Below are 24861 nucleotides of genomic sequence, written 5' to 3'. Positions count from 1 at the left end.
TTGAATAGGCTCTACTTCAACAATTTGAGGGTTTCAACGATTTATGTGGTGGTAAATTGAGGGGCCTAGTACATTTAAAGAAATTCATCACAACTCTTACGTAAAGGTCATCGGTAACTGAGGGTATTGACCCTCAGTTGGGTTTGGTGTTGTACACTTCTTTTGTTGCTGCTATGGATTGGGTACGGTTGTGTTGAAAGGGAACTAGGCCAAAACGGATAGTATGCATTGGTTGGGTTGTTTTTTAGGGATCGGGTTTCTTTGTTGATCATTGTCTACTTATGGGGTGTCCCCTTTCATGTTCATATTCTTGTGACGCTTGGTTGGTTTTTTGGAATGGTTGCTTACAGAGATGTTTGTTTTCAATTCCTCTATTCATTAATTGGATGAATTTTTGGTCACTGGTTTGGCACAGGATCCTGATTGTTCATTCTATAATGGACAATGGAGAGCATGGCCAGGAAGTTTCGGCCACTTAAGTGGCCCAAAAAAAAAATACGGTGGGCCCTGTGACAGTATTGAGTTTTTTTTTTCTTGGGTATCAAATTGATACAATTTGCGTTGGACGGCAGGTCACCGGTTAAAATGATGGTTGACATGAAGGCAGAAGCGAGTCGGTTAATTTGTAGATGGTGACGTTGCGTGAGGCTCAATCTCCACTGGACAAGCTAAGTTTGCCTGTAAGATTATGCCATTGGGCAAAGTGTTCTGCCGTCGGCTATCTATGGCGACAGTGTCTACGCATTTGTTTGCCTCAAAAGAGAGTTGTATAATAGCAGGTCCATCTGGATTGCACTGGTGGATTTAGGTCCTTTTGTTGGCTTGATGGGTCAGCATGGTTTCGATTTGTACATTTCAGTTTGGGTGGTTGGTAGAGTCGGGACAAAGGGTTTGGTTTAGTAATGGTGGTTGGTAGAGTCAGGGCCAAATGTTGGGAGTAATAATGGTCTGGCGTATAATCGGGTTTGGGTCAGGTATTCCCAATCATGGTGGAACTATCATTGTAGGTTAATGGAGTTCTTTTCAGGGTGGAAGATTCGGTTTGGTTTCGATTTCAAAGGTTTGGGAGGATAGGCCCCTAAAATTCCTTACCTCCTCCCGAGCGGCCATTGGGACAGGGTGTTACAGCATTCTGTTTGGTTGGGCCTAATTTGACTCGTGGTTATCAGCTGAAGTTGGGCGTGGCGTGAGTTACTCTATTCTATTCTTGAAGCTTTTTCTGGTCCAGAGTAGGAGCGAGTTTAACAATGTGGATGTGTCCGGTGGAGTTCTGGAACTTTCCATCAGGCAGTAATGGCAGTAAGGGATTTATTGTCTAGGTCTTTAATGTATGTGGACATAATATGTTTAGGCATGTGGTAATTGGGAGAATTGGAGGTTGGCATTGGGCAAAGGGTTGGAGGAGGAGAGCAATTCGGTGTTATTGGTTGGGTATAGTCGGGAGAAGAGTTGATCTGTTCCTAAATTGAATAAATTCATGTCGGATATAGCTTTTGAATTTTTTAAGTTCAGGGGTATTTAGGATTTAGCAAAAATCCTTCTGGTCTAAGGGTATGGGACGGAAGTTGGCTGGTTTTTTATCATATATTTACTGATTTTGTCAACCAGCTAGTGGATGTCTGTTCCTCTTCACGGGAGTTACCTCCTTTTCAGGGTGCTATCCTAGCAACCTTATTTTGGGTTTTTTCTTTTCAATTGAGGGAGTTCGTCGGTCCTTCTAGATATCGGGAAGGAGTGCTGCGGAAATGGGATGCGAATGGGTTTGAGAACAGAGGGACGACATTTATCCGTATTTCCAAAACGGATGTCAAAGGCAAAGGTTGCAAGGTTGTTTGATGTGGTTAGTTCTTATATGTTAAGTGGATTTATATGAAGAGTTCTTTCTGTGGATAATGGGCGCGTTGGGAGCCCTGTTATTGATACATAAGGATGGTTATTTTTTGTCACATTTTCAATTTGAGGCAATAAAAAAGGTGTTTGGGCTAGGAAGTTATCCTTTTTGAGGATTACAAAGGGCATTAACTTCTGATGGGAGCAGCTATGGAGACAGTCAGGAGAGGCTTAGGCTAGGAAGTGACGAAGAGGATCGGCCGTTGGGAGTCTGTGAGGTTATAATAGTACGTTGGTCCAGCGTTGATTTTGTTTAAGTATGGATAACTGTGCTGGTGGATTATAGGACGTTCATTTGTCTTCTGGGCAGCATTGAGGGCAGCGGTCTGCCTAGATAGTTGGCAGCTTGGGTGCCAAGGAATCTAGCGTTCTCACGGTGGATCAGAAGGCGGGGGGATGGTTTGAAAACAGTTACGCTCCGAATTTAAAAGATTTGCTTGGGCCCAAGTTTCAGATGTACTGGCAATTCATCTGGGACAGATTGGTTTTTGGAAAAGGCCCTGCGATGTGATTAAGGATTTGAAGTTGATATGTTGCAGCTATGGCTATGTCTCCTAGGTTTTGGTGGTTGGGTATGATATCGTTTTCGGAAAGGTGTGGCATGGAGCGAGGTCTGTTCAGTGAGTGAACAAATCTGGGATCAAGATGAATAAAGCAGTGTCCTGTCTTTCATGGCAAGGAATGGGGAGGTTGTGGTGCGCCACATGGAGTTGGAATTTGGTAAACGGGGAATTTTGGAAGAGGAACAAGATACGCTTAAACAGGGTCGGTTTGGATACGTGGCATTTGGTGGAACCAGAGGACATTGAAAAGAGGCTCTGATGTGTGGAGGGACATAAATGTTTGAGGTATCAAAACATTTATGTTGATGGCGTGGGGGGGTCCTTGAAGTTGGTGGTGCTGGTAAATAGCGGTTCAGGGGGGGATCTCAAGAGGTCCTGGACTCCCCCCTGGGTGGATTCAAGTGGACGGGTAATTGAATTATCCAGCGGAAGGGATTAAAGTGGACCCGTGCTTAATGGTAATGGAAACTGGCCAGGTGGGTTGATATGTGTCTCTGAGCTGGTGCTTAACGGCTAGAGGCAAGACTCGACCTGGGGACCAAGTTGGGAATATCAAACCTGAGTTTTATGGTTTTGGTAATTGAATGATCAAGCGGAAGGGATTAAAGTGGACCCGTGCTTAATGGTAATGGAAACTGGCCAGGTGGATTGATATGTGTCTCTGAGCTGGTGCTTAACGGCTAGAGGTAAGACTCAACCTGGGGACCAAGTTGGGAATATCAAATCTGAGTTTTATGGTTTGGGGCTTCGAGGACCACCCCTTCTGGGACGTTGTGTTTAAAATGTTATGTTATGTTTAATAAAAGGTTGCTGTGGCCAATTTATCCAAATACCTCTGGAGTGTTTATTTTGTTGGGGTATGAATCGATGAGGTTGGGTGGCCAATAAGAGTTTTAAATAACTAGGTATGGAAGCTCACATGAATCACGAATACCCATTTGTCATGACACCAGCTGAAATCTATCAGTAATTAGAAAACAATCCTGCTGAAAATAATTTCATCTTTTTCAACTGATGGCCTATAAAAAGGTGTCTCATTGCTAAGGGGCCACACAAGAAAGATCTCATGATAGTTAAAACCAGTGAGCTGTCTCTAGTGAGCTGTAGTAAGACTTTTGCAACCTTATTGTTGCAAAATATACTGGTGGCATTGGTTACAGAAGAATTTCTAAACTACTGAAGGCTCCAGTGCGCACTGTTGGGGCCATAATTCAGAATTGAAAAGGACAACATTTCAACATAAATCAGCCACGATCAGATGCTCTCTACAAGATTTCAGAAAGAGGAGTGAAAAGAATTATCAGAAAAGTTGTCAAGGACCATCTGTGGAGAGCTACAGGAAGAGCTGGCATCAGCAGGTACAATTGTTTCAAAGAAAACTATAAGTAATGCACTCAACCTCCATGGCCTGTATGCACGCTCACTACGCAGCCTCCATGGCCTGTATGCACACTCACGATGCAACCTCCATGGCCTGTATGCACGCTCACCATGCAACCTCCATGGCCTGTATGCACGCTCACCACGCAACCTCTTTAGCATGTATTCACGCTTACCACGCAGCCTCCATGGCCTGTATGCACGCTCACCACGCATCCTCCTTGGCCTGTATGCACACTCACTATTCAACCTCCATGGCCTGTATACACGCTCACCATGCAAGACTCCATTACCGAACAATGCACATGTTCAAGCACATTTACAATTTGCTCAACAACATTTAGACAAGTCTGCGAAATACTGGGAGAATATATTCTGGTTAGATGAGACTGAAATTGAACTCTTTGGATGCCATAATACACACCATGTTTGTAGGCTAAAAGACACTGCTTATCAGGATAAAAACACCATACCAACAGTGAAATTTGGAGGTGGGAACATCCTGGTGTTGAACTGTTTTTCAGTATACGACACTGGCAAACTTCATGTGATTGAAAGAAGGATGAATGGACAAGTGTGCCAAAACATTCTTGATAAAAAATCTGCTGCCATCTACCAGAATGAAGAAGATGAAACAAGGGTGGACATTTCAGCAAGAAAATTTACCCAAACACACAGCCAAGGGAACTCTCAACTGGTTTCAGAAAAAGAAAATAAAGCTGCTAGAATGGCTGAGCCAATCACCTGACCTGAATCTAATAGAAAATGTATTAAAGGAACTAAAGCTCAGAGTTCATAGAGGGAGCCTAGGAACCTTCAGGATGTGAAGAGCGTTTGTGTGGAAGAATGGGCCAAAATCACACCTGAGCAATGCCTGCGACTAGTTTCTCCATACAGGAGGCGTTTTGAAGCTTTATCACCAACAAAAGCTTTTGTACAAAGTATTAAATAACTTTCAGTAATTCAGTCATTGGCCAGGTCCTCCCGTGTAGTTCTGGGCAGATTCCTGACCTTTATCAGCATCATCCTTACCACAAGAGGCGAGATCTTGCATGGAGCCCCAGACCAAGGAGGATTGACAGTTGTCTTGTGTTTCTTCCATTTTCTAATTGTGCCAACAGTTGTTGCCTTCTCACCAAGCTGCTTGCCTATTGTGCAGTAGCCCATCCCAGCCTTGTGCAGGTCTACAATTTTGTCCCTGGTGTCCTTAGACAGCTCTTTGGTCTTGGCCATGGTGGAGAGGTTGGAGTGTGATTGACTGTGTGGACAGGTGTCTTTTATACAGGTAATGAGTTCAAACAGGTGCAATTAATCCAGGTAATGAGTGCAGAGTAGCAGGGCTTCTTAAAGAAAATCTAACAGGTCTGTGAGAGCCAGAATTCTTGCCGGTTGGTCGGTGATCAAAAATGCAAATTAATTGTGTAAAAAAACATATAATGTGACTTCCTGTTTTTTATTTTTAGATTCTGTCTCTCAGAGATCTCTCCATTCTTTGTAGGTGGGAAAACTTGCAAAATTGGCAGTGTATCAAATATTTATTTTCCCCACTGTGTGTGTGTGTGTATATATATATATATGTGTGTGTGTGTGTGAGTAATCATTAATGTGGTTGATGCAGCACTACTATTACTGTATATACTATATAGCATTGCCTTCTGTGTGTTGTAGAGGTTTGTGATGCATACAGTGTAGCAGTGCAATGTAGATGCATGGTGCATTTGTGCTATTTGTGTGTTTTGTATAACAGTATATTTATGTGTACAGTATATCCGCGTTATTTGTTTTCTGGCATAACCTTTCCCACACAAATACTGAAGTTATAACAGACACACAAATATTTTAACGTTACACAAAACACAAAGATAGTGAAACCAAAAATCCGTTGAGTTCTATTAGATTCCAGAATTTGATTCTGAAAGGGTTAAATGATTTGGTGGAAGCGGTCCGATAAAATACAGAATTAGCAGCGGGGGACCATTCAGTGTAATGGATATCATATAATCTTTATTTCTTGCAGAACTGACCATTCAGTTTTTTGTTTCCCCCTGTGGTGCATTATGTGACGGAAGGAACCAGACATTATACTTAGAATATTTGCACTCTTCGTTCTTTTTTCCCCCTCATCAGCTTCCAAAGGTTTTCATTTCCTTAAAGGGAATTTGTCATAAAAAATGACCTATTGTTTACTCCTTCCTTAACAAAGACTTTTGCACATGCTCATTAGATGCTTCAGTACATAGCACATGGTCAGGGTCTGACCTTCACTGACAGGAAGTTAGAGTCTAAAAAAAGCCCTAGTGGCCAGTGTGAGAATTGCAAGATTTTTATTTTTAATGCGGTCGATGATATGGGGAAAGAAAACATTGGTAATTTGAAAAGAAAAAAGATTTAACACAAAAACCTCATAAAAACAATAGGTCATTATCCAACGACACATTCCCTTTTACTAAAGGGCCGCCATCTAATATTTCAGCCATGAGAGCATTTTCAATATAATCTGTTTTTGAGTCCCACAATTGAACACGTCCATCATCAGATTGGTGACCATTGTCTGACTCCTAGAAATTCCCAAGTTTCAATTTTCAGGCTGATAAATTGTACACGTGTATATTTATTTCCCTATCGCGACAACATTATTTTATCGTGTTGGGCAGTCAAAATTAGATATTTCTTCATTATAGCATAATACTCTCACCATTTATATGCATTTTTGATATTTAGGACCGCATGCCAATGTGAATTTATTAGAGATGAGCAAATCGATTCAACGCAAATCAAATTTGTTTCAAATTTATAGGAACCTGAATCTGGCGAATTGGATCAATTTGCAATTTAATTTGCCGCCATTTTATACATTGTAGAAGATTGCATAAGCCAGAGATGGATTATTTGCCTTCTGGCACAGCTGGGCATTTCCAGAACATCTTGCAGCTATCAAATCCATGGTATAGCACCAATCTTAGAAGGGCTATCGTAGCCTGTATAAAAGCCGAAGCAGGGAATGCAGCAGCCAGCAAATCTCAGTTCATGACTTAGCTATAGAAACAGAAAGCTAGGAAACACTGAATAAACTGTACAGAGAGTATGTGACTGCCCAGCAGTGAAAAACTATTTTCATCTGTATATGTTGACTTTGACACTAATAAGGTTTTTGTTTGTGTTAAAGAGCTTGAACGGGGTTGGATACAGTCCTAGGAGACCTCAGAGTGAGACACACGTCCTTTCACGTCAATTGGAAGTTTTGCAGTTCTTGCGATTTAAAATGAATCAAATTTATTTTAAAAAAAAATTAAGCAAAGCCGGTGACTTTGAATTTCCTATAACTTCTCCTCTCTAAAGTTTATATATATATTTTTTGACACTACTTATTACTTTTTGATCTTCGTTTTAAGCAGTTTTGCTATTATACGATGAGAAATATTAAATGGAGTGTTTTTGATTGCTTTTTATTATGATACATGTGTATACATATATTACAATATATTTATTTAAAAGTGGGTTTTAGATGATGAATTTGTTTTTTCTGTTGCATTGTGTCGTTACGTCACCTTTCTGGCCATTACATGACTTGAATCCTGCCTTTTTCACCAGTTTTCTAACTTTGTCTCTGAGCTAGTGGGTGGAGACTAGCTGTTACTAATTCTACCATATACGCAGACATGAGGGATTACTGCTCTCCTGCCTTGATGTAGCATATGTTCACAAGCAGAAGTAGTAGCTTCGAAGATAATATACAATAGTACTGAGTAGAGTAGCTGTGAATCCAGGACAGAGGTGAAATAAAACGCTTATTAGAAAGCAGCAGGATCTATTTGAGTTCCTCTGCTCTCCTCTCTGTGTTCCTTTCTCTATAGATTTCAATAGGGAGCTGTAATCTGATCTCTCACTGATCTGACAGTCCAATCTGTTTTGATCACAATGGATTTTTAGCAGTTAATGATTAGTTCAGGAGGCAAGGTGGGCGGCGGTCTGATGTCGTCAGACATCACTGTTAGCACTAGCCAAGAGGCTACTACCTTGGATCCAGACTTGGCATAGTATTAAAATACTAATATGTTACTTCTTTAATGGATAGGTCTGCACCCCGAGGTTCACCGCTTGCATTAAGTAATTTAAAAACGTCTGCTTTCTTTTGAGGCTAAGTGCACACGTACCGGAACTCTCGCGGACATTACCGCGAGAATTCCGGAATTCCAGTCCGCGGGAAAATCGCATTTTAAATTCCCGCGATTTTCCCGCGGAAAAACTAGCATTTTGCAAGCGTAATTAGCTTGCAAAATGCTAGCGTTTTCCAAGCGATCTGTAGCATCGCTTGGAGAACTGATTGACAGGTTGGTCACACTCGTCAAACATAGTGTTTGACGAGTGTGACCAACTTTTTACTACTGAGGCCGCCTATGCGCATCCCGCGCATCCGTTCCCAGTAATCCTTTGCGAAAATGCCCGCAATGACGTCAGTTCTCGCGGGATCGCGACGTCTCGCGGTCATTCGCGATGACGTCGTGCGAATGACCGCGAGACTTCGCGATCCCGCGAGAACGGACGTCATCGCGAGCATTTTCGCAAAGGACTACTGGGAACGAGAGCGTGAAGAGAAGCGGGAAGGCTGCGCGGGACGTCGGAGGGTGAGAATAACAATATTTTTTATTTTAAATTCTATTTTTTACAGGGATATGGTACCCAGAGCCCGGAGGACAGTCTCCTCTCCTCCGGACCATGGGTACCATCCGCAATTGTTCTGCTTACTTTCCGCATGGTGTGCACAGCCACATGCGGGAAATAAGCGGAACAATGCATTCCTATGGGTGCGGGATCGCCGCGATTCCGCAAATTAATGAGCATGCTGCGTTTTTTACCGCAAAGCGATTCCGCCGCGGTAAAAACCGCAGCATTAGCACAGCATTGCGGAATCCCATAGGAATGCATGGGATGCTTATTTTTCGCGTTTTCGCGGCAAAATCGCGCGGTTAAAACCGCCTCGGAAACGCGAGAAAAACGCCACGTGTGAACTCAGCCTGACTCAGACTGTTTTGTAGTAAAGGGACAGTATTTAAAGGGGTTGGCCAGGATCGGCCAAAATTAGAGCACGGGCAGGTAGTACAGTAAAATAAAAAATAAGTAATACTTACCCGCTGGGCTTTGTTTGTAGGGCTGCAGCATATGATATATGATCGCTGCAGCCAATCACTGGCCTGAGCAGACACTGCTAATCCCAGTGATTGGCTGCAGTGGTCAAGTGTTGTAGGCAGGACATCACAGCTGAAACACACTAGTCGATGACCAGTGGGGCGAAGCGGAGAGGTTGATCTGGAGGAGTGATGAGCGAGTGTACTCGTTGCTCGGGTTTTCCCGAGCATGCTCAGAGATTTAGTGTTTGTCGACACAGCTGCATGATGTACGGCTGCTAGACAGGCTGAATACATGTGAGGAATGCCTGTTTGTTAGGGAATCCCCCACATGTATTCAGGCTGTCTAGCAGCCGTAAATCATGCAGCTGTGTCGACAAACACTAAATCTCCGAGCACGCCAAAATACTCGGAGATCACCCAAGCATGCTCGGGAAAACCCGAGCAACGAGTATACTCACTCATCACTAATCTGGAGTCTTCAACAGGTAAGTAATGCTTATTTTGTTATTTTTCTGGATAAGCCCAATGAGGCTGATTTGTAATACCAGACACAAACACAGATGAATAGTGGCGCTGTTCCAGGCTGACCTGCATTAGCAGATACAACCACAGGTGAAAAGTGGCAATGTTCCAGGCTGACCTGCAATACCAGATACAGCCACAGGTGAAAAGTGGCATTGTTCCAGACTGACCAGCAATACGAGACACAGCCACAATAGAAGAGTGGTGCTGTTCCAGGCTGACATGCAATACCAGATGCAACCACAAGCAAAGAGTGGTGCTGTTCCAGGCTGACCTGCAATACCAGATACAGCCACAGGTGAAAAGTGGCGTTGTTCCAGGCTGACCTGCAATACCAGATACAGCCACAGGTGAAAAGTGGCATTGTTCCAGACTGACCAGCAATACGAGACGCAGCCACAGGTGGAGTGGTGCTGTTCCAGGCTGACCTGCAATACCAGATGCAACCACAAGCAAATAGTGGTGCTGTTCCAGGAAATAAGAAAAGACTGTTGAATTCTGGATAAACCCTTACCCAGCATTATTTGCTGGAGAACTTTCCAATACAATGCCCAATATTATTTTTGGCTAATACCCAACCTGCAAAAACAAAAATGAGTTCTGTGTGATCTTGTGCCTTATAAATGAGTAACATGAGAGTCAGCGGTCCTATAAAATAAAAACACAATAATCGGTTGTATTTCACAGACAAAAGAAAGTGCTTTATGAAAGTGATGCGATGATCCCCTACTTTTTCTCTTCTTTTTTTTTTTTTTAACGTTTACCTCTTCCTAGGAGAAGTTAAAGACTTGGAAAGTATATTTGTAGAACATTCTGCGCTATACAAAAAAAAAATAAAATAATAATAATAAAAAAATGCAATACTGTCACAATGGTTACAAAAAGAGAAATAAAAAATATCCAAAAAAAATTGATCTAACTCCAAGAACAAAAAAATAGACATAAAGCTTCCTTCGCACTCCGTGTAAATCTATCCACATTGTGTATAAATACATTTTGTGTTTTGTTTTGTTTTTTTTAAAAATCTCTATCTACACATTTACCCTCTACACATATACCTTCTCTATACCTCTCCCAAAGATTACAACACTATACAAGCAGTCAGCGTGCGCCCCTCAATGTAGTAGGTACTGTTTATACATATAACTTTTTTTTATGTTGTTTTTGCTGAATGCCACAGACATTAAGATGTTCTGAAAGGGAAGCAGAGTCCAGTTTTACAGAATGCATTGTCCGTTTTGTTTTGTTTTTTTGGAATTTTTTTTTTTTTTTTTAATCCGGTGTGGTATGATCTACGATGATCCAGTCCATTGAGATCCTACATACACTGGGAGCAGCCGCACTTTATCGGCTTCTCTACGTCTTCCACAAACGAGGATCCGTCACTGCACTCGAATGTGTACTTCCTGCGCTTCATGCGTAATCCCGTGCAGCAGCCCTGGTTGTTGCAGGATCCCCGGCACTCTACCCAGGACACCGTACGGGTGGTTTGGCATATGGCATATCCCCTCTGCACTTGGTAGTAATCCCGGACGGGATCCCCTCTACATTCTGACTCTGTGGATAGGACGACACATAGAATTAGCAAATAGTAAGACGGTCACCAATTATATATCGTTGTGAAAAAGATTTCCAAGACCCTGGTACGGCATCCATGTTGGTACTCCACAGCACCTCGGCCAACACTCGAATACCGGCATCCTGGCGTGATGACATTAAGGGGGTCTAGTAATAGTAGAGGTGCCCAAGATGTCGCCATTGTAGTGACAAGTGATACCCTGGATGCCAGCTTTCACGTGACGGCCGAAGAAGTTTGCATTGTCCTTGTCGGGCGACCACGGAGCACCGATGTAGATGCCGGACTATGGACTTATGACTCTTTTTTGCTCAACTGTAGTAAAACTATGCAATTATTAAGGACATGCGTCCGAAACGCGTTTTTATGAGTATGATGAAGGGGTTGCGTTTCTTTTTAAAGTTTTTGGATTATTTCAACAAAAAAAAAATTGAATTTTATGGGAGATCCTGATATTGGATTTCATCTTCTTTTCTAGTAACAATAGGAGCAGATACATAGATGGTGTATTCTGGCTTATCTGACAGATGGGGGTTTTTGCCTCATTCTTGGTCGCTAATTTTCACAGCTCCCACAGAAGAGAATATGAAGAGTGGACGCCACCGGTCCATTCCCAGAGGTGGAGATTGAGCCCCATTCTCCGGATAGGTGGAATCCCATTCATTAGACATTTGTGGCTTATCCATAATTTCCCTCGGGATCAATAAAGTGTATCGTATCAAAAATGGCCAAGATGGACATTTTCCACAGAGGCTTATGTATCATAAAGGCAATCCGAAGGCTCAGCTCGGAATTGTTGAGTGTATTACTCCACTCAAGGGCATTGCGTTAATAGCAGACAAGCAGGTGGGCATGATGGTACTCGGGTAGGCCACCATGTGTAAGATGCCATGTTACCTTTACCTACCCTGATCACAGATGTCACCCACGTAGCCGTTGTCACACTCACAGTATGCTTCTCCTACGTCGGAGATCTGACAGCGCCCGTGCTGGCACTGCAGATTCTTGCAAGGATTATAGAGCTCTCCTCCTTGTTGGTTGCAGAGAGCGCCCTTATACCCATCCTGGCACAGGCAGCTGTAGGTCACAGAATCCAGGGGCATGCAGGTCCCATGTACACACCTGCGGAGAAAGGAGCATGAATAAAGGCACAATGCACAAGAAACTGACTAATATGGAAATAGGGGTCATCTGCCAAATGGTATTAGAAATGCCTAAGAGGATCGTGGCAGGGGTACGGTGTGGACTGGATCCGGATCTGACACATGAGTGTTCTTTGTATAATTTATGACATCCAGCAGATTATCAAATTATCCCAGTATCAAGGTGGCTATGGTTAACTTGCCTCTTCTCAAAACTTAAAGTGAGTCTATCAGCAGAAAATGACTGTTCAAACCAAGCACAGGCACTTGGTGCACCTTTGGCACAGCCGAGCAGTTCAGTGAACCTTTTGGCACGGCCGAGCAGTTCAGTGCACATTTGGCACAGCTGAGCAGTGCAGTGCTCCTTTGGCATGGCCGAGCAGTGCAGTGCACCTTTGGCACGGCCGAGCAGTTCAGTGCACATTTGGCACAGCCGAGCAGTTCAGTGCTCCTTTGGCACAGCCGAGCAGTGCAGTGCACCTTTGGCACGGCCGAGCAGTGCAGTGCTCCTTTGTCACAGCCGAGCAGTGCAGTGCTCCTTTGGCACAGCCGAGCAGTTCAGTGCACATTTGGCACAGCCGAGCAGTTCAGTGCACCTTTGGCACAGCCGAGCAGTTCAGTGCACCTTTGGCGCATCCGAGCAGTTCAGTGTCCCTTTGGCGCAGCCGAGCAGTTCAGTGTCCCTTTGGTGCGGCCGAGCAGTTCAGTGCTCCTTTGGCACAGCCGAGCAGTTCAGTGCACCTTTGGCGCATCCGAGCAGTTCAGTGTCCCTTTGGCGCAGCCGAGCAGTTCAGTGTCCCTTTGGTGCGGCCGAGCAGTTCAGTGCTCCTTTGGCACAGCCGAGCAGTTCAGTGCTCCTTTGGCGCATCCGAGCAGTTCAGTGCACCTTTGGGGCATCCAAGCAGTTCAGTGAACCTTTGGGGCATCCAAGCAGTTCAGTGAACCTTTTGGCACGGCCGAGCAGTTCAGTGAACCTTTTGGCACGGCCGAGCAGTTCAGTGTCCCTTTGATGCGGCCGAGCAGTTCAGTGCACCTTTCCACCTCCTCGTTTTGCATTCATCCCCCTGCTTTTCTTTGATTGACAGGTCTGGCTTTACAGGAGCCAGAGGAGGGTGAAGATGGATGGAAAGCGCACTAAACAGTTTGGCCACGCCAAGGGAGCACAGAGCACCTCGCTTGATGTGAACAGTAACTTTGTGCTGACAGACCCTCTTAAAATGCACAGCTACTCATGCCTTTGAAGTGGACATGCACCTGATATGCAGAGCAAAAATATGGATGATCAGAGGAAGAGGTGCTGATTGGTAGGTGAGAGCAGCCATTTTATCCCTGATTCCTGCTGTTCAACCATTATGCCAGTCTTCATAGCCTCACCCCTTACAAGTCTATAAATGCCCCCTTTGATGCAACTCAACAGCACGTACGGTTTTCCTAATTTCACCACATTACCTCTGCTGCACTTACTTATGCCCAATGCAGGGGTTGCTTATCTGTTGGTCACAGTGTGGGCCCGTCCAGCCCGCCTCGCAGTGACAGACCGGTCCGTTGGCAGCGTTGGGCTGACATATGCCATGAAGACAGAAGAGTTTTTTGCATGGTTCACATCCTGGTACCACCCCGGGCTTCATCTGCGTCTTGGTGAAGTCTTGGAGCTCGTTATTAATGTACAGGTTGCGGATGCAGCCGTGGAAACTGGTGCCGTTCAGAATCTGCCACAGTCTGAAAGCAGCAGAGTTGACATCCACTGGCATGCCTGGGTCACAAACACCAATAATGACCATTAGTGATAGGAAAGGGTAGAAGAAACACATTTTTAATACGGATACTATTGACGAAAGGGATAATTTTCTTTTTTTTTTTTTTTTTTTTTAGGAATATTCCTGGAAAAAGTGATGAACTATGTTATGACTTTTGCAAAACCCGATGGCGTGGTGCAAGAATTAATTCTGCAAATGTCTGCCCCTGGGTTATGTCCTGCTCCTCCTGCCCTGATCTAGGGATAGTACAGAGTCTGTGGTTTATCTGCAGTGTTCCTTTACATTTGCCTTGTACCTTGGATGCAACATGTTTGCTTTTCATACAAAGATGTATGGAAGAAGACAGCTCTATCTTGGCCACATCTGGAAAGAGAATTCCATTTGTAGGGCGAGAGTAATGCTGGGATTACGTGGCAACAGGTCCCGTGGCCAAAGATCCCTCTGTGCCGCTGCTACATCCCATGCAGGTGAATGGCGGCCACATTGCAACCTGCATGATATCTTGACAAGCAAGTAGCGAAAAAAAATCTGACTTTTTGTGACTGGCTTGTCACTGTGCCCTGAAATTTGCAAATACGTCGTGTGACCTAAAAAAAATTGTGCAACTTCTCTGCGACCTGGTGACTATTTTATAGATTTTATATAAATTGCATGGAATTTCTGAAACTTGCACTGAAGTTCGTGGCAGGTGAGTTGAGCACGGGAAATCCATCACATCTGGAAAAATTGCAGATGTCACGGGAGGTCGCAAGGTACAATGTGACAAAGGAAGTCATTAAATGTGATGTCGCCATGTGCCGCCGTGATCTTACTATTGCGGCACATGGTGCGCTATCCAAAGGGCATATTTTGAAAGGGTTAAATCCACTGTGAAAATCCACTGCTTTTGGAAGACTTTCCAAGAGGACCTTTTTGGCACGGTGCAATTGTCTAGGCGAGTGGCTTCTGTATGTTCCTTTAAACTCCAGGGAAAGGATAAGGTTTAGTGACGAGCGAACGTGCTCGGATAAGGTGCTATCGGAGCATGCTCGGGTGCTGAGTGCCTGCGGCGCCCTCGAATAATATGCTTGAGTGCCTGCGGCTGCATGTCAAACAGATGTTCGACAGCTGCAACACAGGCAGGGATTGTCTGTTTATTAGTCCGGGTCTCCAACATATTATTTGAGCACGCCGAAGACACTCGGTTAGCACCTGAGCATGCTTGGAGAACACTTTATCCGAGTACAAGGCTGCAAGCAAAACTACAAGTTCCAGCATGACTCTTGGCTGACAAGAGACTTATCCAAACCAGACTCATCCACACATCTATGTTGTATCTCTTACCTCCTACGTACAGCGGCGCTTCGCTGTTCAGTGTGTAATGTTTCCCAAAGTTGTCCATGGTCATGGGGGCGCCGCCGTCAATCGACAGATTAACCATCTGGTCAAAGGTAACTAACTCCACTGTATGGAACTGGCCGTCATTGATAGTCTCTGCGCTGGAGAAGAGGAATTGTCAGGAATACACCCTCATTATCCTCCTATTCACACAGTAATGAGTCCCCGGGGGATGTGAAGAATGGTCTGCTAATTCTAAATTACAGAGTGACAGTGTGGGCATCTGGCGCACCGTGCCATCTGCCGTCGGCCCGGCTCCCGTAATCCTCCGTCACACAATGGTATCAGGATCGGATCACTAACCGATCGCTGGCATCTATAATAAATATGTCCGCGCCTGATTTACTGCGGCTCAGGTGGAGACGCACAAGTGGCCGACGCTGGATTTCATCTATTTCACTAATTGTGGGAGGAATTAGTGTCCAGGACGAGTGATTTACACGGTGTCACCCGATCGTTAGAGCAGGAATAATGCCGACTGCCACCACGTGATCCCCCAGACCGGGGAGTGTTCTGCTTTCATATAAAGACACACCATAAATCGATTACTATCGGGTCATCATCTCTAATATTAACAAATACTTGCCTAAAGGTCTGACAAAACTAATCAACTTTTTAATAGAATTTCTGTTAGTATGAAGGTTAGGCCCGATGATCGGCTTTTCTAAAATGTTGGTTACTTTGCTTTGAATTTGATATATGTTGTTACATACAAAAGTAAATTTATCTTTAAAGGAATTGTATCAAATTAGAAATAACATTTTTGTTTCTTTGAGAAACAGCGCCACCTTTGTCCGTTGGTTACGTCTGGTACTGGAGCTCAGAAGTATGGCGTCCAGCTGCCATTCCCACTCTGTGTATCTTATGAGCAAAAGGGTGCGCTGTTTGTAGAAGAACCGAATCATATTGTTCTAACCTGACACAACCCCTTTAAGAGGCTCCTCACATGAGAAGCTCTATGGGCAAGACGGGTCCCAGGTTTATGTGGACCCTTCTCTGGCAGACACAGGGGGGGCATTCAGTAAGCTCCTAGCTGTCATGATATCTCCATCCGGACTCCGCCATTGCATGGCATGAAGAAGCACCTATTCCCCCATTTCCGACCTCTTAGGTGCCACTGCCACAACTGACTGTAGCATCTAAGGGGTTGATGAGATTGCAGCTACATCCATTCTTGCCAATGACTACGTGGGCCCTGGCACATTTCGGGTTTGTTGGGCGTTGAGTCCAACCCTGCCTATAGGCTATGTTTACATTGCCATCAGAGCCTCCAGTCACGGGGGGGCTTCTTGCCCCGATGTGCCCAGTTAAATCAATGAGGTCATTAGGTCCCAGGACAGCGGTGAAACTTCTGTTATAAACTAGGGTTACGACACCCATATATGAGCCGACCCTTGGGCCTTGTTCACACAGAGCAGCTCTGACAAACGGTTGGAGTAATAGAAAGAATAAAAAGTCCTGGGTCTTACCTATAGATGGCAGAGCTGGGGAAGCTCCCGGGGTCGTAGCTGACTCTCACATGACCCTGATATAACTCCACGGCCATGTGATCACGATCACCATTGTACAAGAGGATTCCATTGTCTTCAGCTGTTGACACCTGCGCGCGGGAGGACGCTCGTTACTAAAAGTCCAAGGGTTTCTCATCCCCAAAACAAACCCCCCGTTTATTACATCTCGATGGTAATGATAAATTAATTGGTGAAACAGTCATTAAACGTCATGTACGAGATTAACAAAAAAATAGCGCCACTCTTGTGTCTAGACTGTGTCTGGTATTGCAGGATTTAAGAGACTGAGGATGAGCTGCAGTAGAAAAACTCTATGACATGGTAATATAGGCATTAAAGGGGTATTCCAAATTATACCATTGAGGCAACAGGTGCTCATCCCATTTCTGGGATCCACGTTCACCGGTCTACACCATTGTAGCCTATGGGAATTGTGGAAAGAGCTGAAGGCTGCCCCCAACAATATGTCATAAGAGTAAGAGTTCCCCTTTAACAGGATAATCCACTTGAGTGACTGTAGAGACTTTTCATTACTGTTTTCTGCGGATTTTGTCTTCCCGGTCATTTATCTACATACAGTATGTTCCAAAATTCTTCTGGTTGCCGTTGGAAACAGACAACAGTCTGCCCTGTTGTCAGACGAGCCCACAATGCACTGTTCCTTGGTATTAGGAAACTATAGGACTTCTGGACAACATAACACTTTTTTTTTTTACTACTGGATTTTTCAGACTTTAAGACTAGTGTTGAGCATTCCGATACCGCAAGTATCGGGTATCGGCCGATACTTGCTGTATCGGAATTCCGATACCGACTTCCGATATTTTTTCAATATCGGAATTCGGCATCGGAATCGGAAGTTCAAAGTTGATTGACAGACTGACGTCATCATGATGCGCGGTGTGTGCGCATCATGATGCGCCGTCATTTCGGACCTTCCGGGGGTCTCTGCCGGCCTGCTGGGGGGCTGTGCCGGCCTGCCGGGGGGCTGTGTGGACTGCCCGGGGTCTGTACCGGCCTGCCGGGGGGCTGTGCCGGCCTGCCGGGGGGCTGTGCACCCTGTGGGGGTCTGTACCGGCCTGCCGGGGGGCTGTGCCGGCCTGCCGGTGGTCTGTGCACCCTGTGGGGGTCTGTACCGGCCTGCCGGGGGGCTGTGCCGGCCTGCCGGGGGGCTGTGCACCCTGTGGGGGTCTGTACCGGCCTGCCGGGGGGCTGTGCCGGCCTGCCGGGGGGCTGTGCTGATGTCCGGGGGTCTGTGCAAGCATCGTCCGATGGGACTACAAGTCCCATCGGGCGATGCCTGCTACCATGACAGTGATTGACACATTAGCCAATGATGGGACAGTAGTAGTCCCATCATCCGGCTAATGTGTTAAATGTTAAAAAAAAAAAAAAAATACTACATACATACTACATACATACTACATGCTACATACATACTACATACATGCTACATACATACTACATGCATGCTACATACATACTACATGCATGCTACATACATACTACATGCTACATACATACCACATACTACATACATACTACATACATACTACATGCATGCTACATACATACTACATACATACTACATGCTACATACATACTACATATATACTACATACATGCTACATACATACTACATATATACTACATGCATGCTACATACATACTGCATGCTACATGCATGCTACATACATACTACATACATACTACATGCTACATACATACCACATATATACTACATACATGCTACATACATACTACATACATACTACATGCATGCGACATACATACTACATACATACTACATGCATGCTACATACATACTACATGCATGCTACATACATACTACATGCTACATACATACCACATACATACTACATACATACTACATGCTACATACATACTACATATATACTACATGCATGCTACATACATACTACATACATACTACATATATACTACATGCATGCTACATACATACTACATATATACTACATGCATGCTACATACATACTGCATGCTACATGCATGCTACATACATACTACATACATACTACATGCTACATACATACCACATATATACTACATACATGCTACATACATACCACATACATACTACATACATGCTACATACATGCTACATACATACTACATGCATGCTACATACATACTACATGCATGCTACATACATACTACATGCATGCTACATACATACTACATATATACTACATGCATGCTACATACATACTACATACATACTACATATATACTACATGCATGCTACATACATACTACATATATACTACATGCATGCTACATACATACTGCATGCTACATGCATGCTACATACATACTACATACATACTACATGCTACATACATACCACATATATACTACATACATACAATACATTCATACAATACATACATAGACATACAGTACATATAACATAGAGTAACATACTTACCAATACTTGTCACATTGTTCCCCGAAGCCATTGTCTTTTCCGGAATAAATATTAACATAACAAACCACAAAAATACTCACCCACGATCCGAAGCAGTCCACGAGTGTGTCCCACGACGATCTTGGGTAGAGAACTGCAGCATCAGATGATGCTGCCGTTCTCTACGGGCTGCAGGAATCCAATGACGGAAGGTAGGTATCCTTCCGCACTGTATTCCTCCGCCACTTAAAAAAAAAAAAAGTCCCTAGTCTCACTTTATGCCATTGCTGCGTGGGAAATTCCCACACAGCAATGGCATAAAGTGAGACTAGGGACTTTTTTTTTTTTTTAAGTGGCGGAGGAATACAGTGCGGAAGGATACCTACCTTCCGTCATTGGATTCCTGCAGCCCGTAGAGAACGGCAGCAACAGCTGATGCTGCAGTTCTCTACCCAAGATCGTCGTGGGACACACTCGTGGACTGCTTCGGATCGTGGGTGAGTATTTTTGTGGTTTGTTATGTTAATATTTATTCCGTAGACGACAATGGCTTCGGGGAACAATGTGACAAGTATTGGTAAGTATGTTACTCTATGTTATATGTACTGTATGTCTATGTATGTATTGTATGAATGTATTGTATGTATGTAGTATATATGTGGTATGTATGTAGCATGTAGTATGTATGTAGTATGTATGTAGCATGCATGTAGTATATATGTAGTATGTATGTAGTATGTATGTAGCATGCATGTAGTATATATGTAGTATATAGCATGTAGTATGTATGTAGCATGCATGTAGTATATATGTGTTATGTATGTAGCATGTAGCATGCATGTAGCATGCATGTAGTATGTATGTAGTATGTATGTGGTATGTATGTAGCATGTAGTATGTATGTAGCATGCAGTATGTATGTAGCATGCATGTAGCATGCATGTAGTATGTATGTAGTATATATGTGGTATGTATGTAGCATGTAGTATGTATGTAGCATGCAGTATGTATGTAGCATGCATGTAGTATATATGTAGTATGTATGTTGCATGTAGTATTTATGTAGTATGAATGTAGCATGTATGTAGTATGTATGTAGTATATATGTAGTATGTATGTTGCATGTAGTATTTATGTAGTATGAATGTAGCATGTAATTTTTTTTTTTTTTTTTTTTTTTTTACATTTAACACATTAGCCGGATGATGGGACTACTACTGTCCCATCATTGGCTAATGTGTCAATCACTGTCATGGTAGCAGGCATCGCCCGATGGGACTTGTAGTCCCATCGGACGATGCCTGCACAGACCACCGGCAGGCCGGCACAGCCCCCCGGCAGGCCGGCACAGCCCCCCGGCAGGCCGGCACAGCCCACCGGAGCCTGCACAGCCCCCCGGCAGGCCGGCACAGACCACCGGAGCCTGCACAGACCCCCTGGCAGGCCGGCACAGCCCCCCGAAAGGCCCGTACAGACCCCAGAGAGGCTGTACAAGGGCAGGAAAGGGTTTTTCTTATTCCGATACCGGAAGTCCCATAGACTTGAATGGGACTTCCGGTATCGGAATCGGCGATACCGATACTTTTTTTAAAGATCGGCCGATACCATCCGATACGATACTTTGAAGTATCGGACGGTATCGCTCAACTCTATTTAAGACGCAACCCAAATTTTGGGGAGGAAAATAGAAAAAAAACTTTTTTCCCCTATAAGATCGGGGTCCGAATTTAAGATATCTTACCTGGGGGGGCGGCAGTCGATAGGGGTCACAGCATGGTCCCTTCCTCAGGAATCTGGCAGAAGTGTGGCAATGCTGGGTGGGAGACGTGGGTGCCACAGCGGTGGGATGCTGCGGGCCCGGTGTCGGCGGTGAGGCAGAGTGGACTGCATTGCTTTGCCGGTGGCCAACGACTTCAGGAAAATGGCCGCCGGGAAAGCAATCACTCCGCTCTGCTTCACCGCTGACACTGGGCCCGCAGCATCCCATCACTTCATGAGGAAGGGACTTTGCCTCCTGTGATCCCGCTTCACCTGGAAAGCTACATTCGAACTATAGGATGCACCCCCCCCCCCCATTTTCTCCCTAAATTTTGGGGGAAAAAAGTGCATCTTACTGCAGTGGATCCCGCGGCTGTCATCCCGCCTGGTTTTATGCTGTGGATCCACGACAGAGGGGGGTAAAATCTGCAATCAAAATCCGTACTATTGAAAATCTGCAGCATTTTTATATCTTGGAGCGGATTTTTTTTTTTTTTTGGATGAGTTTTAAAACCTTCCTATACGCATATGTACAGTATTGTAAATGGCAGCAGGTTCGTGATGCTCCGTCCTCTGCAAAACTACTGAATCTAGACCCGTAAAGATCATCTATAATCCAAAAATATTCCTGATCTGTAGTGAGACTTTCCATGAATTCCTTCGATTTCTGAACTAGAATCCATAATAATCCACAAGATCTGATAATCTGGCATCTGAAGCCCCAGATGATGGGAATGTCACCGTAGTACTAGGTCTATTATCACTTTACTTTATTACATGTAACATTTACATTTTGTCGGGTTATTTTCTTTTTTTGTTGAGTAGTGTTTGCAAACTGTTCCAACCTCAGCACCGCGGAACAGATGGCCCGGCATTTTATTCTGCTGACACTCGGCGCCGTTTTTTTTTTTTTATAGGATTGATAGCTTATTTACACCTACCTGAAGAGTGATATTCGCCCGCGGCCAGTTCTGTAGGTCTGTGAATTGCAGGTAGGTGTCTCTATCCACAAAATTCACACTCAAGAGTTTCTCGCACCTGTTCCCTCCGAAGCCAGGAAGGCACTGGCACACCGCGCTGTTCCCCAGGTCGATGCACTTGGCTCCGTTCTGGCAGTCGGCTAATTTACAGGGGTTCGTCAGGGTGGAGGGTTGTGATGGCATTTCACAGAGCTGCCCGCTGAGAGAGAGATGAGGGAGAGTTATAGAAATGGATACCGCCTTACACCCTCCCCAAATGTCAGACATTTACAACCAAGGTCATGTAAAGAACTCCAGAATTTTATTTTTTTTTTTGCACTTTTTTTGTTAATGAAGCGTGCCAAAGTGCATGTCTATTCCCTGGGAGAGGATGTTGGCAATTCAATATATATGGGGGCTTATATAGGGGGGCACAAGCATTGATTCCCTTCTTGAAGAAAAATAAAGTTTTTTATCATAATTAGCTAAAATTGTAAAGTGCTTGTAAAAATTAGCATTTTTCTTCTTGTTAAAAATCTTCTCCATTCTCAAGAACAGAAGGGATTTTAAAACTTCAAATTACCAACCAACTGTGCCGTCTAGCAGCGGTGGCCGCTTCCTATACAAGGAGCGCAGTACTTACAAGCTCTTTGCTATAAAGCTTGTGAGCACTGCTCTGAAGCTGGATTCCTGAAGTTTCAGCGCTCCGATGCTACAGAGATAAGATTGCCTCTGCTTGCATTAGAGAACACGTAGTTAGCGCCAGCGGTGTAACAATGCTGCTGGTGGAAACTGTCAATCATCCAGGAGCGCACTGTCCCCTAACAAGAAGAAAGCCGGGAGGAAGAAGAGCGGGGCGCTACAGAGGAGAGATCAGGAAAAAAAAACATTAATTTACTGCTGTCACGTTTCTAGTTCATGGAGATGCCAAGTGCCTACAATGTAGAAACCATAATGTAGGAGTGAACAAGAAGAGGAAAACAATCAAGAAGCATCAAGCTTTTATTTAAAGCTTTATCGGTTCCACAAATTAAACCCAGGATGAGTGGCCGATGTGATATAATGGTGACCTACAGATATAGCAGAGCTGAATTTGTATTTTTTAGAGTGTGGCCCCAAGTAGCGTCATATATATATATATATATATATATATATATATATATATATATTGTAACAAGGTCACTGGTAAAGTACTAGAGGGGAGATATGTATCACTGAGGATGTTAGCTTCAGTGATATGAGCCAGGAGAAAATGCTCCAGCACACAAAGTGCTGAGAGGGGTTAATCGGCTATGTTAAGTTTTTTTTTTTGGGAATAGCTGGGGATTGGAGGCTGTTCAACATACAGCGGGGCAAAAAAGTATTTAGTCAGTCAGCAATAGTGCAAGTTCCACCACTTAAAAAGATGAGAGGCGTCTGTAATTTACATCATAGGTAGACCTCAACTATGGGAGACAAACTGAGAAAATCCAGAAAATCACATTGTCTGTTTTTTTTCATTTTATTTGCATATTATGGTGGAAAATAAGTATTTGGTCAGAAACAAAATTTCATCTCAATACTTTGTGATATATCCTTTGTTGGCAATGACAGAGGTCAAACGTTTTCTGTAAGTCTTCACAAGGTTGCCACACACTGTTGTTGGTATGTTGGCCCATTCCTCCATGCAGATCTCCTCTAGAGCAGTGATGTTTTTGGCTTTTCGCTTGGCAACACGGACTTTCAACTCCCTCCAAAGGTTTTCTATAGGGTTGAGATCTGGAGACTGGCTAGGCCACTCCAGGACCTTGAAATGCTTCTTACGAAGCCACTCCTTCGTTGCCCTGGCGGTGTGCTTTGGATCATTGTCATGTTGAAAGACCCAGCCACGTTTCATCTTCAATGCCCTTGCTGATGGAAGGAGGTTTTCACTCAAAATCTCACGATACATGGCCCCATTCATTCTTTCATGTACCCGGATCAGTCGTCCTGGCCCCTTTGCAGAGAAACAGCCCCAAAGCATGATGTTTCCACCACCATGCTTTACAGTAGGTATGGTGTTTGATGGATGCAACTCAGTATTCTTTTTCCTCCAAACACGACAAGTTGTGTTTCTACCAAACAGTTCCAGTTTGGTTTCATCAGACCATAGGACATTCTCCCAAAACTCCTCTGGATCATCCAAATGCTCTCTAGCAAACTTCAGACGGGCCCGGACATGTACAGGCTTAAGCAGTGGGACACGTCTGGCACTGCAGGATCTGAGTCCATGGTGGCGTAGTGTGTTACTCATGGTAGGCCTTGTTACATTGGTCCCAGCTCTCTGCAGTTCATTCACTAGGTCCCCCCGCGTGGTTCTGGGATTTTTGCTCACCGTTCTTGTGATCATTCTGACCCCACGGGGTGGGATTTTGCGTGGAGCACCAGATCGAGGGAGATTATCAGTGGTCTTGTATGTCTTCCATTTTCTAATTATTGCTCCCACAGTTGATTTCTTCACTCCAAGCTGGTTGGCTATTGCAGATTCTGTCTTCCCAGCCTGGTGCAGGGCTACAATTTTGTTTCTGGTGTCCTTTGACAGCTCTTTGGTCTTCACCATAGTGGAGTTTGGAGTCAGACTGTTTGAGGGTGTGCACAGGTGTCTTTTTATACTGATAACAAGTTTAAACAGGTGCCATTACTACAGGTAATGAGTGGAGGAAACAGGAGACTCTTAAAGAAGAAGTTACAGGTCTGTGAGAGCCAGAAATCTTGATTGCTTGTTTCTGACCAAATACTTATTTTCCACCATAATATGCAAATAAAATGAAAAAAAAACAGACAATGTGATTTTCTGGATTTTTTTTTCTCAGTTTGTCTCCCATAGTTG

The 24861-nt window shown here is 44.1% G+C and overlaps 1 protein-coding gene across 1 annotated transcript in view; it reads right to left on the bottom strand.

Moving 5' to 3' along the window:
- Positions 1-10719: 10719 nt before the first annotated feature.
- The window catches only part of SLIT1 (slit guidance ligand 1), a 424914-nt gene continuing 410772 nt past the window's right edge, over positions 10720-24861 (bottom strand). The window contains exons 32-37 of the mRNA XM_073552870.1: positions 21996-22233; positions 16806-16936; positions 15283-15437; positions 13667-13955; positions 11968-12182; positions 10720-11041 (exon numbers count right to left, since the gene is read on the bottom strand). Coding sequence (XP_073408971.1) covers positions 10803-11041; positions 11968-12182; positions 13667-13955; positions 15283-15437; positions 16806-16936; positions 21996-22233 — 1267 coding nt within the window. The 3' untranslated portion in view covers positions 10720-10802. The remainder of the gene's footprint in view (positions 11042-11967; positions 12183-13666; positions 13956-15282; positions 15438-16805; positions 16937-21995; positions 22234-24861) is intronic.

This window comes from Dendrobates tinctorius, unplaced genomic scaffold (genome assembly GCF_039654945.1).
Source record: "Dendrobates tinctorius isolate UK_male_01 unplaced genomic scaffold, ASM3965494v1 ptg000196l, whole genome shotgun sequence".
In the NCBI taxonomy this organism is placed as follows: Eukaryota; Metazoa; Chordata; class Amphibia; order Anura; family Dendrobatidae; genus Dendrobates; species Dendrobates tinctorius.
Note: the sequence above shows the minus strand (reverse complement) of the source record. Positions and strands in the feature narration are given on the sequence as shown.